The sequence below is a fragment of the Scleropages formosus genome, chromosome 25, assembly GCF_900964775.1.
Source record: "Scleropages formosus chromosome 25, fSclFor1.1, whole genome shotgun sequence".
NCBI lineage: Eukaryota > Metazoa > Chordata > Actinopteri > Osteoglossiformes > Osteoglossidae > Scleropages > Scleropages formosus.
The window spans coordinates 4987967-5000908 of NC_041830.1; the positions used below are offsets into that span (position 1 = coordinate 4987967).

General features: G+C 39.9%; 1 protein-coding gene across 2 annotated transcripts; it reads right to left on the reverse strand.

The window, feature by feature from the left end:
• Positions 1–370: 370 nt before the first annotated feature.
• Positions 371–12653, reverse strand: tut1 (terminal uridylyl transferase 1, U6 snRNA-specific). 2 transcript variants are annotated; one of them, XM_018742173.2, is made up of 10 exons: positions 12488–12653; positions 11405–11595; positions 11018–11221; positions 10381–10495; positions 9480–9607; positions 8345–8571; positions 7492–7601; positions 6048–6170; positions 5479–5571; positions 371–2484 (listed from the first exon to the last, which is right to left on the reverse strand). In XM_018742173.2, exons 1-10 carry the CDS (start codon positions 12564–12566, stop codon positions 1220–1222), a joined length of 2535 nt encoding a protein of 844 aa, XP_018597689.1. In that variant the 5' UTR covers positions 12567–12653; the 3' UTR covers positions 371–1219. The 2 variants fall into 2 exon arrangements, with proteins under 2 accessions (XP_018597689.1, XP_018597688.1); XM_018742172.2 differs by having other exon boundaries at positions 8345–8574.
• Between the last annotated feature and the right edge of the window lie 289 nt (positions 12654–12942).

The window sequence follows — 12942 nt, forward strand, 5'->3', positions numbered from 1 at the left end:
GTGTTTTAAGATAATTGAAAATTAGCTGTATAATAAACTCTAAAATAAGCACTATTGGCTTTCTGCTTTGGACTCCACAAAAACTCCAAGAAGAGACAGGTTATGTCACCATTTGCACACTTATTTTTTAAGAGGTACAGTTTCACCACCCTTCAGCCAGCTGGATAACGAAGGTGAAAAAGACTGCAGACAACAAAAAAGGTTATTTTTGTACAAAATCATCTACTCACAGAACAAAGTTGTCTCAAACTAACTCCCTTGTAGTTATAATCTCCTTGAATACACATTTATCACGCTTTAGACAACTTATATACAAATCTAAAGATTGCTAATTGTTTGCAAGAAAACATTCTTTGATTTGCTCATCTAGGCATATAAAACGTGAACATTTTAAATCATTTTGGTTCTTAAATTTGAACTGCACAACTAAAGAGCACTGATGAAAAAGATGACAGGTTTTTGTCTAGGATTTAGAAATTACAGCACTGTTAAGTCTGAACTTGGACTCAACACAAATGTAGAGTCTTACAGGCTTGTAGACACCCTTTCATGGATGCAAGAGACAAAATGTGTAGTTGACAGTGATTTATGTTGCCCCTACCTTGAGACCAGCAAACAGATCAATAATTTCTGCTGTCACCCTTGTTCTATGCAATTTCCTTTTGACTGGCTGGCAACCTATATGCTAATATGGGTGCTCCACATACTAAAAGACGTTTCTAACAAGAAACTGGGAATTTAAAGCAGTATTGGAATTCAAACAAAGGAAATCGACACTTCTGTATAAATGCAATAAATCTACTTAGTCTCATGAAGTCAAGTTATTTCAATGATTATGACACCTAATTTCTGATTACATTATGCATTTCAATTACACCATGTAGCACTGGCCTTCACACAGCAACAAAACATGAGAAGGCTATGTGTTAGAAAGGCTGAGATAGTACAGTGTAAATTAGTCAATGAATTTATTAAAACACTGACTATTTGTTATATTCTCAGTACAAAACCAAAATTTTGGGTAAACAACTTCCGTGTTGAACAGTTATTCGTAACTGGCTCCAAGTTAAATGACGTAAAACATTTCACTCCTATTTGACTCACTAACAAGATTCTCAGCTAAAAAGTCTTTAGACGGGTTAACATTAGTTAAAATACTGTCCAGAATATTAATTCTCTTTGAAAAGTGTGAGCCATGAAAAGGGTGTCTCGTTCCAGTTTAATCAACCTTCTCCAAGAGCTTCTCTGTAATCTTGGGCAGAAACAACTCCAGGAAATGGAAGAAGTCCTGGAAAATGCTAGCATGTTCATCACAGGGGGTGAACCTCAGCTCAGCTCTGGTGTCCTCTGTACCTCCCAGTACTTTTGCTTCAACTGCAAACTGCAACAGTTTTTCTGCTGCTGGATGGTCCAGCAAAATGCGCTGTGTCACCTCGGCCTCCAGCTCCACACTGCCCACCTCTGGTCTGGAGGTCTCTGGAAGGCTCTTGAGCAGGTCACGTCTCGCTTTCCGGCGGCCTGCCCACACCCTATGCTGCACCTCGCACCACCACTGGACCACTCCCGACTCTGCGGCGCTGTGCAGCTTTGGTTTTTTGTCAGCAGGACAGATGGGCAACGCCTCCTCTTCAGACAAAGTTCTCTTGACTCCCTTGCCTTGTTTCAGAGGACTGGAATCACTGTTTGCAGAGGAACAGGAAACACTCGTACGACACACGCCATTAGTCTCCCGATTGCTCATTCTATTGCCATTTTCACACGCAGCCACTGGGACGGCTTTGCTGGTGGTAGCCACACCATGTTTCTCATCTTCTGTAGGAGCAGCTTGACTTTCTTCACCAATGGTCTTTGTATCACTACAATCAACCCCTTCGTACCCACCCTTTGGCACCTCAGCAGTTTTCCCATGAACCACAGTACACCCAAGCACACGCTGGAACACAGCCAAGATGGCTTTACACACCTCCGTAAACCACAGCTGCCGGAAGAGGTCCCCGGCTGAGTGGAGCCGTCTGCGGAGTGTCTCTGAGAGCACGGTCACTTTAAAGGGAATGCTGACAACCAGCTGTCTCGCTGCATCCCCAGTGGAACTGGGCGCATCCCCATCGCGAGGGATAAAGAGGCGAACTAATCCCCACACCTTCCCCTTGGCAGACTTACGCTGATACTGTAGGCTGCGGCAGTACTTAGCTGCCTCCTCACATTCATGGCGGAAGCTCCTCTGTGTACGCTCATTCAGATTGCCTGCCACATTGTGCGACAGCTCAAATGGGTCGAGCACGTTGAGAGGGCCAAGCTTGGGAGCACGGGGCTTGGCTCTCATCTCCTCCATCTCCAGATGCTCCCCGACTGGGGCCTCGTTTGCTTCCTCGTCTTTGCTCAGGAAAGCTGTGACGGGTAAGGCCCGGCCTTCCCGAAGGGACACAACTGATCCAGCAAAATCAAACTGCTCGCAGAAGGTGAAGAAAGCAGCCAAAAGGGCACCTAAGGGGAACAAAAGAAAGGAGACAAAAGACTGGCATTACTAAAGAGCTACACACTTCAGCCCATTAAAGGTAGATTTGAGGAGAGGCCATTTGCCAACCACCGAACAGCCGGAGGCAAGCTGTGGGGCTCAGTGTAACAATTCAGCTTGAAGCACACAGGGCAATAAAATCTTCATTCTAAGGTCACACCCAAGTAACAGTAACTTGTTTTGCTACCTGGTGGTGAAGACTTTTACAACATGCAAACTCCACACAGACTGAGCAGAGATCATGTTCAACTCAAATAATGACTTTAAAGAATTTGGGTGCTGAGAATCCTGGCTGTATATAACACTTTCATATTGTTTTGGTAGAAGTCTGGTGGTGTGCACACTTAACCAATGCACCCAAAAAAAAAAGAGAGAGCTGAATGCATAGTGGTTAGAGATGCTGATTTTGGACCTGAAGATTGCTGGTTTGAATCTCTACTGCCGTACTACCCTTGAGCAACGCGCCAACTCTAAATTGCTCCAATAAAATTAAGCAGCTGTATAAATGAGCAAATAATTGTAAGTAGCTTAATGCTCCAAATCACTTTTGGCAAAAGAATCAGCTAAATGAATAAATGTAAAATACATTTTCAAAGAGATCAGATGTTTCAGATAGCTAACTTTTACACTCTTGTGTTATGATATAGTACTAAAATAGGTGCATTTTTGTCACGTTGATGAATATTCCCATAATACCCTTTTGCTGTTACAATGAATGAGTCAAGCACGTCTCGAGCGGGGGGCATCAAGCAGGCCTTGCTTTCAGGCCCTTTTTATGCACATTAGTAATGAACCTGTTCAAATCCAGCATGAAAAAAAAGAAAGCATGAAATCTGCCACACTAGGTAAAAAGAATTCTTAATAAAAAAACCAAAGCTGATGATTAAAGAGGAAACTTATCCAAACTACTTTGTTCAAACAACATTCTTTAGTCTAACAAAAACTCATCAAGGAATCAAACATCAAAATTTGGCTGAATATCTGACCACATCTCAGCTCATTTCCTAAACCTGAATACTATACTAACTAGTTAGAAGTTTAAGAAAATGACAAAAAAAAAAAAAAGCCTAAATTTCCTGCATCTATTTCCTTGTTGAACCACAACCCATTTTTTTTTTTAAATTTGGTATGGTACACAGGCTAATTACTGCTACATTTACTCAATTACTTTAGTTTCTTCCAACGCAACTTACAACGTTAAGCTACCTACAATTACTACCCATTTCAACAGCTGGGCAATTTCATTGGAGCAATTTAGGGTAAGTACCTTGCTCAGTGAGCACCGCAGCTTGGAGGTGGGATTCGAACCTGCAACCAAGGTTTCTTATGAACTCCGGAACGTACAGATTGCCTTCTAGAAGTAATTACACAGTGCTACATGATCATACTTGTGACACATTGTAATTTTTTGACCTTAAGTCCTTTATATTTGTATATGAACATATTTGGAATTTCTCTGTGCACTGTCTCTGCCTGTATATGGTTTGGCCCTGTGCTGTCAAATAAACACAAAAATAAAATGGTTCAGGGCCCCAAAGAACCATTCATCCATCCATGGATGGATGGATGGATGGCTCAGGGCCCTGAAGAACCAAACAATAAAAATAATTTAGAAATGGACAATTTCCATAAGTCTGTTAAATCACACTGCAGAACATCTACCATGCTGAATTTTCTTGACAATGTGAGGATTTCCAGTATTTCGTCCCCCAGTGAAACAAATGTACTCTTTTTTGCATAACAATTTCATAACAGCAAATACAGCACTGTACTAAAATCAACTGAAAATTTGAGTATTGCTGCCTTACTTAAAAACCCAATTCAATACATTTTTTGCAAATTCACCAGAAACGGTGACTGATAAACATGTTGCTGACTCCAGGCTTAATCATAATTTCATCAACAAAAAGATGAAATTTCTAAAGGTAAAATGACAAGTAAAAGGCAAAATTTGTAAATGTAACAGATACAGAGAGCCCCAAATCCAGTTCCCCTACATCTGACAGCTCCTGCTGACATTTACATTGAGAGAAATCAAAGACTGCATCCCTGCCTGCTGTCTGCGGCAGCACTTAGAAAAAGCACAGAGTTATTCCATGCAAACCTTCACGTTAGTTGAATATTCATGCACTTTAGACACTGATTACTGATTATTTTATCCGGAATCTATCATTATTACTACTGTAATTAGTATTACTGCTACTAATATTGTTTGTATTAACCAAATGTAATTTATGGCCCATGAATTCTGTACTGAGAGTCTTCTAATACAAATTTCAGTAGTATAATTCTCTAAACTGCCTAACTACAATTAGATCAAATTAATACTGCTCATTGCAGATGTCAGGAATTACTTGAGGATACTTCAGGAAGGAAGCTACTTATTGTGAACATGGTTTTGTTACTTTTAAAGAAACAAAGTTTTATGGAAAAGTCAAGCTTCTTGGCTGTGTAAGATGTGATAAATGCAGAATTACTTCGAATTATTACCAAATTATTATTATTATGGAATTATTACCGAATTACTTTGATTCGGTGTAATCACTTGTTGAAACCTGTACCAAACAGTACCAAAGGACAAGTAAATTACTTTATAGTTAGAGTCATGACTAAAGCCAGGCCTCAGAGGCCTGCCAGTAACTGCAGAAATGGTCTTGTCATTGCAGTCACTGTTCATAGCCATGACAGCGAAGTCCTGATGCAAGAACACACTGGAAACCAGTGACACAAATGGCACAAACATGGCTCGTTCCTTAATGGATTTGCAACCATCTAGTCTGGGAGTGGTTTTTTTTTTTTTTTTAAATAAAATGAAATAAAATAAAATTTAAAAAAATTTTAAAAAAAAAAACCTATTTAGAAAAAATGTCAGTCTTTCCCAATATATAAAAACTGGATAAGGGCCACAGCACAAAAACCACATCCTGAATGTCAGAAACCCGAGAGTCCGCCTGGCTACTTACAAAGATCCTCCGTGTTCTTGCTTTGGGGTACAGCAATGGGCTGACTGGGGAAGGTGCAGTCCCAGCCCTCAATCACACACTGCTCTTCCTCACCTGGAGGCACCGTCAGAAGCATAAACACACATACACCTATATCAGAAACCCCAGCGAACAAACACAAGTAAAAGAAACCACACATTTTCACAGGAAAACGGGCAACAAAAACTATCAGGAACCAAAACAAGAAAGAGATGCTTCAGAGAACAAATGCATACTTGCAACCAAAAAGCAAAAAAAGATGTGAACACATGCAGCACGACATCTCGGTGACCACAAACACAGTGTAAAATTCACGCATCAAAAGTCAAAAGAAAAACACATGTCAGAGTACATTTAAAAGCTCATCCATCACACAGGCATATTAATCCAAATGTTCAGAATTAAAGGCTGGTAAGAGATCTGTTGCTGCAAGAAGCAATTAAAGGTTCAGGCTTCATTTTACAATGGCAATCTAAGGGAAAGCAAAATTAATTGTGGCAACTGTATTAACAACAAATCTTTGCGATTTCTGGGAGAAGCGCTGGACATACAGGCCATCTCTTTGAGCTGATTCACGGAAGGGAGAATGGGAGGTTCCCGATTCTGCAGGAAAAAGATGACCAGCAAAGTCAGGGCATAGTTATTGAGGAGAGGTCCTCCGCCAAAGGGGTTGCCTGGAAGAAAAACAACAAACAACAATAAAGAATGTATCCCAACGCAAACAACTTGGGTTTTTTAAGTTAGTTTGTGTTTAATGTATGTTGTTGTCAAACATACTTTTATTTTCAGCTCCATATCAAATGTTTACAAAGGCTAGGATGCAATTTAAAGGCTGAGACAAATTAGTTTCCCAGGTGTTTTTTTTTATACCAACCCTTAACTACCCTGACTTGAGAAATGAAAAGGGTTGCAGGAAAGCACAGGCGTTTTTAAAAAAAAGAAAAAATTTAATCAGCTGCTAGTATGTGGTGCCACCTTTTGGTCACAACAGAAAACTGTATTATACCCAACACCTGAATCAATTATTTAACGCACTCATTTACAAATGAATTTTATATTTCGCAAATGCAGGTGTACATCGATATTGATGGTCATACAAGCTTCACATGATTTTACATTCCTGTTTCTGCAATAGGCACCAAAACAGTAGCAACATACTGTACAACCTCTTACTGGAGGGAACACATGAACAATATTTACACGCAGGGACATTTTTATAGTAACATTTCAATTAAAATTACTATGTCTAAGTTAAATTCAAGAAGAATTTTTTTCACGTTTCATTGGTGATGTTTTCAAACAATGGTATTGAAAACCATTATTTCCACAACACTAAATTTTCACTGAGACAATACCATCCTTATACAGTTTTTGGACAAATGTAAATACAGGCTTATCTTGTACAATGAACACTCCTTATTACGAGAATTTAGACTAAAGAAGCCATTTCATTTGCACCCAAAACTTCACACAAGGAGCTACGAAGTCACATAATAAGAAATTCCTTACAAGGACAAACATTTCAACTGAAAATACAAGGCCTGGTGATACAGGGTACCATACAAGATCCTGGGTACCATACAACATCCTGCATATCTCAGCTATCGCACAGTGCTGCTCCTAAGCATCTCTCAGAAATCTTGTGTATATCTCCACAAGTTGCTAAGGAACCACGTTACATAAGGGATGAGTGTATATAAAAGGGCAAGTCATAAATAATACTGTAAAACTAAGAAAAATATATCTTTGTAAAAATAAACAAAACTTTGACTTACCCTGACCTTGCTTACCATTAATTTGAATTGGAAAAATATGGTAATTAAGAAGATCCTTTTACAAAATTCCCTTTACAAGCAAGATTTTCAGGAACAAATGATGTTCTAATGTGAAGGAAGCCTGTACATCATTTTACTAATAAGTAATGTTACACCCCCCACTTAAATATGCGTTGACCAATTGAACTGTCATCCGAGGGGGTTTCCTAGGGATGCTTACCAGCCAGCTGCTTCTGTTTTGCCCAGTAGCGAATGGTGTACATCAAGGGACGCAGTCTGCCATCCAGGCCCGAGCACAGCTGGAGGAAACGGGTGTTTCTCACAGCCAGCCTGAGGGACAATCAGGTGAGATGACTGTGAGAAATAATCCAATTCAGTCACCTGAACACCTCTGAAATGAAATACTGAGAGTTTATTTCACTAAATCTGCCCCACTTTCATCTCTTCCAATAGACCTATTTGCCAGACATTCTTTATTGCACTAATTAATACTTCATGGCCTAAGCTACTGATTTTCAACTCATTAGCAAAATGTGATGATACCATCAACTTAAAAAAATGATAAACCAAACTCTAAATAAAAGGAAAAAGTCGGGGGGACTATTTCATGTTTAACTGATCAGTTTTCACACTTCACAAGAGTGGCTAATGGTATATTATAGATACCACTATCAAAGTCAATAAGCTGAAAAACCTGGTGTAAAGGCTTCTATAGATGCACAAGTACCCAAGAATCTGAGCAGGGTACTTTGGTAGAAAATTATCTGACAAACTATGATGGCAAAGATATGGCTTTTTTTTTTTTTTATTATTAAAAAAAAAAAAAAAAAAATTAAAAACAATTTCAGTTTAACCCTACACTTAACAGTTAAATGATAAGTATCACAACTTCACATTAAGTATATTTTTTAGCCTTTTCACAAGTCCATTAGGGAGTCAGTCCTATTTCTGAAAAGAGTTTTGGTGTATTTTTAAAAAAAATGTAAATAGTCTTTTAGTGACTTCAGCTCTTGTATGTGTCACAAAAATATGCACTTTTATGCCATCCACAGGAAACATCTGAAGGAGATCACCTGTTGTTGATGCTAACGTCACCCTGCAGACCCAATTCCCGGTGGCTGAACTTAACCACAGGGAGACGGGCGCTGCTGAGCACCTGGACCTTGTGCGCACCCGGCACACACTTCCGTAGGACCATTGCCACCAACTCAAGCACTTCGGATGGAGAAGCCGTGGACAGGTCAATGTCCGACAGGATGGAATCCTCAGAGCAGGTGTCTTCTAAAAGCCCCTCCCCTGCCTGCTGAGTAGAGGGAACAAAGACAAGCGTCAACTCACTTTTTTTGTAGTATATACAGGTGTCTGGCAACTTACTGTACTGCTGATCACTCACTACACACATATTTATTCATCTAGCAGATGCTTTTCTCCAAGGCAACATAAATCTCAGAGAAAAAAATTTGTGAATTACATTAGGAGAAAGAGACATAGTTGCAGACATGTGATTCTTAAGTAAACTTAGTTTGTTTCTTTCCACTTTATGCACCGATGTTTGATTACAGCTGGAGGTGAGATTCGAACCTGTAACCCTTTGGTCCAAATGCAGCAGTTCCAGCTATTATACTACCAGTGGCCCAGAATACACCCCAACCAGACTGCTATGCTCCTCCACCTATGTCTATTTGATCGTTTTATGACAAGAGGTTGAAAAACTAATGTTTTTCTGTTCTGGCTCCAGTGTGGTGGAATGACCTTCCCCTCTCACTCAAAGCTGCTGAATCTCCTCTCTACATTAAAGAAGGGTGTCAAAATTCACCTCTTTCAGACTCATTTCTCCCCAGATCTACTAAATGCTCAATAAATGTGTGTGTTATGTTTAATAATGGAAAAAAGCCTACATACAGCTACTTTTGAAATGTATGCCGGTTTATACAGTGGTTATGTTACAAATTGACTGTACTCAAACATCATGTGTCTGCATCCAAATCTCTACTCCTGTTCATGTAATTCACTTTTCTAAGTTAATTGTTTGATATGAAAGACTTTATCTTAAACATAACTTAGGTGTAACAAGTAAGCATTTAAAATGACTGACAGCACAGTGAATAAGCCTCTAACAGTGAGAAATGACAAGAATTTTAATATACTGTTTTTTGCAGGGGGGGCAAAAGACTTAAAACTACAGTGTTTCTTGAAAGAATTCCTAACCTGCTCAGAGGAGCTCCTGGCTTTGGCCTGAAATATCTTGGTATTCTCCAGATCAAGGAAGAGGTCCAGGTCACAGGAGTGGATGTCAAAAGTGTTGACAGAGGAGCCAAAGGCGACAATCCGACATTCTGACACAAACACACAATACTGATAAAGTGTTCTACTGATTTTTTTCCCCATTATCTTTTGAATTAATAGATCATTAGCTGCTAAAATAGTAAACGACAAAAGAAACAATGTATAAACATATACCAGAAATTTAAATGGCTTGTAATACCCTGTTATTCTAACCTCATTGTTTAGCTGACATTTTCATTTATGCTTATTCATTTAACTGACAGCTTTCTCCAAAGCAACTTTCAGTATTAAGCTACTTCTATACAGTTATTTACCTGTTTACACAGCAGGACAATTTTTAAAAGGAGAAATTCAGGGTAAGTAGCTTAGTAAAGGGTACTACAGCACAAGATTGGACTTGAATGTCAGTCTTTCCAGTCCTTAAGCAGCTGCTCTAACCATTACACCACCTGGTGCATCTTACAGTATTTGTACCGCTAGTTCACACAACAGCAGTGACAGCAATGGAGAAACAGCAACTTCCAGGCTACAGGTCCATCTGCCTAATTGCTTCAATATTAAAAATATGTGTGAATATATGGAGCATGAAGTAGCAGCAGGGTTAATATACATAGATGCAAGTTAAATTTCAGGAAGGACCCTGCTGTAGCACCCTTGAGCAAGGTCCTTAACCTGAACTGCTCCAGCTAAATATCCAGCTTTATAATTGTGCAAAACTAAGCTGCCTGGGTTAAAACCTTTGGCTAAAGGAAACGGTAACAAGAATACATAAAACATCGTTCAGTACTCATGAGAGCCCTAGGAGCAACACACTACAACAGACCTGGAAAAAACTCTGTAAAGACCTCCTGCAGCAATTCCACGAGCAGCTCCCGCACCTTCCTCTCGCTCTCTGACAGCTGGAACCGTTCCACCAATCTGTGCATCTGCTCATTCACCTGCACACAGCAGGCGCACACACACACACACACACACACACACACACACACACACACACACACACACACACACACACACACACACACACACAGAAGAGCCCTCAGCACAACTGTCCACCTACACACTGAAATCACTGTTTTTAAACTCTCCTACAGCAAAATGCAAATAGGAAGCAAAAGGGAATTCTCATGAGTTACATAATCACCTAATATTTATTCCATCATCTATTAAGGGCTAGCATGAATTTAATCTCCGTAAAGACCCAACACCCCGACCCATCGTTAAATTCTGATTTGTGTCATTAGGTAAATCTGAGCCGAACCCACATTTTAGACCACTATAACTGACAAGGGCCCACTTGGAGAGTCTTAAGACAGAAATACCACCTATTATGAAATCAGACCCCTGTTGGTTATTTTCCGCTTGAAGTGAGAAATGTTAAACACTGTGGGATAAGACTCCAGTGGGATAAAAGACTGCATGGCACTAAAGGTGACATTCCGTGGTATGCAAAAGCCTACAGAAGCAGCCTGGCAGAGGTCCTGGCTCAGCTGCTCCACAGTCAGCAGGTTCTTGGTGTCTTGTTTCTTCTTGGGTATGTATCTGAATTCCTTCTTCTCCCTGGGTTTCACCCGCAGCTTCTGGCCACCCAGAGTGTGCTGGGAATGAGACAGTGCTGCCTGTAGACCGGCCACCTCCCCGAACTCCACAATGGCATATACTCCCTGACAAAAGGTAAACGGTTCACAGAAACTTCATTCATGGAATCATGCAAACAAAAGGGTTCAATTTTTAATAGCCAGAGAGATGGTGCTTTAGCATCAACAAATACTGAATTAGACTGTAAAAATAATCATTTGCTCATCAGCTCTTGCACTGAGTGAGAACTGGCATTCTGGACAACTCACCTTTTCCTTATCCATGATGACCTCAGACACAGGTCCAAACTGCTCAAAGTAGTCCGTTAACTGCAGCTGAGACGTCTCAGGTTGAAAACCGCTGACAAACACACTGCGCTTCTCCTGCAAGCGCCTGGTCTCCCGCACACTGTACAGCTTTTGGTGCTTTCTCCCTTTCAAATGGTCATCTAGACTGGCCTCTGAATGGACACAGAACCCAAACATAATTATTCACACAACCGTGGTCTTATATCAGAATTTACTATGGCAGTAATCACTGCACTGCACATTAACAACATCAAAAACCTGACAATCGGCAAACACGCTTTGAATCCATCACATCTAAAGGAATGCGCCTCACTAGAGCTGTGAGGAAAAAACCAAGGGAAGTCAGCAACCACAGGCTGATCAGTGAGAAGTTCATATCTGACAAGCAGATAAGTCATCAAAAACTTCTGCTAATTATTCATCAAAAAACTCCTTTATGCATGATTACTGTATTTGGAAATTAGATTACAAAAACAACTTAAAAACAATGTGCTGTTTACATATGGAATTATTATTACTATTCTTATTATTACTTGCTGGTAGTGTAGTGGTTACAGATGCTGCCTTTGAACCTGAAGGTCACAGGTTCAAATCCCACTTCTAGCTGTAGTATACCCTTGCGCAAGGTACTTATTCTAAATTGCTCTACTAGTAAAATTACCCAGTTGTGTAAATCAAATGGGTCAATAATTGTAAGTTGCTTGAAGAGAGGTGTGAGCTAAATGAAGAAATGTAAATTTAGTTATAAAAGACAAGCAGCCTGGTGACTTTTTTTGTAGTGACTGTGGCTAGTGTACATTGACATTCATTGACGCTTTTTTCCAACGAGATATATAATATTATATATAATACAATACACTAATGAGTATTAAGTAACGTTTCGCTGACTTGCAGAGCTAGATTTACGGTAAGTAAATTTCAGTAAAGTTTACTGAACCTCAACGCTACGCAAAGTTCGCGCGCTGAGTCTGAGGCAAAATTTGCCGCAAATCATGTGGTGCCTCAGACTAAGTCAGACTAGCTGTTATTTTCAAGAAAACTTACTATTGGGCACGTTGATATCACATAATCTGCAATGAAACCCCCCTTTCGGGGTCTGTTGCACGTCGTTATCAAGCTCCATGTCTGACGAAAGGCATGAAAACGCAATGTATGTGCCTTCTACACCGAAATTGCGCGTGCGAAATTCCCTCCGCTCCACCGACACGTCCGACTTACGTTGTCCCGTCGTCGCAGGAAACTTGCGCACTTCCGGTTACTTCCTTTCCCCCCCCCCCCCTTTCAAAATAAAAGTTGACTGTGCTACATTTAACTGGAGACAGTTAATTTGCATTCATTTGTGATATATTCGCTTAGAAGTCTCGCTATTTGAATTGCTTATGGAACAGATAATACACTATGTTTTATAATTGTACCCAGTACGTAATAAATATAAATGAATAAGTCATGAATCAAGAGATTAAAGCTCAGAAGTCTTTATTACCAGTATTCAGTATACT

What these genes read in the sequence shown, in the direction of transcription:
- tut1 (XM_018742172.2), bottom strand. Translation starts at nt 12,566, where the DNA reads ATGGAGCTTGATAACGACGTGCAACAGACCCCGAAAGGGGGGTTTCAT. An exon ending in TGATATCAACGTGCCCAATA is followed by an intron (nt 11,596 to 12,487) that starts GTAAGTTTTCTT and finishes GTGTCCATTCAG; the next exon opens with AGGCCAGTCTAGATGACCAT. An exon ending in TCATCATGGATAAGGAAAAG is followed by an intron (nt 11,222 to 11,404) that starts GTGAGTTGTCCA and finishes ACCTTTTGTCAG; the next exon opens with GGAGTATATGCCATTGTGGA.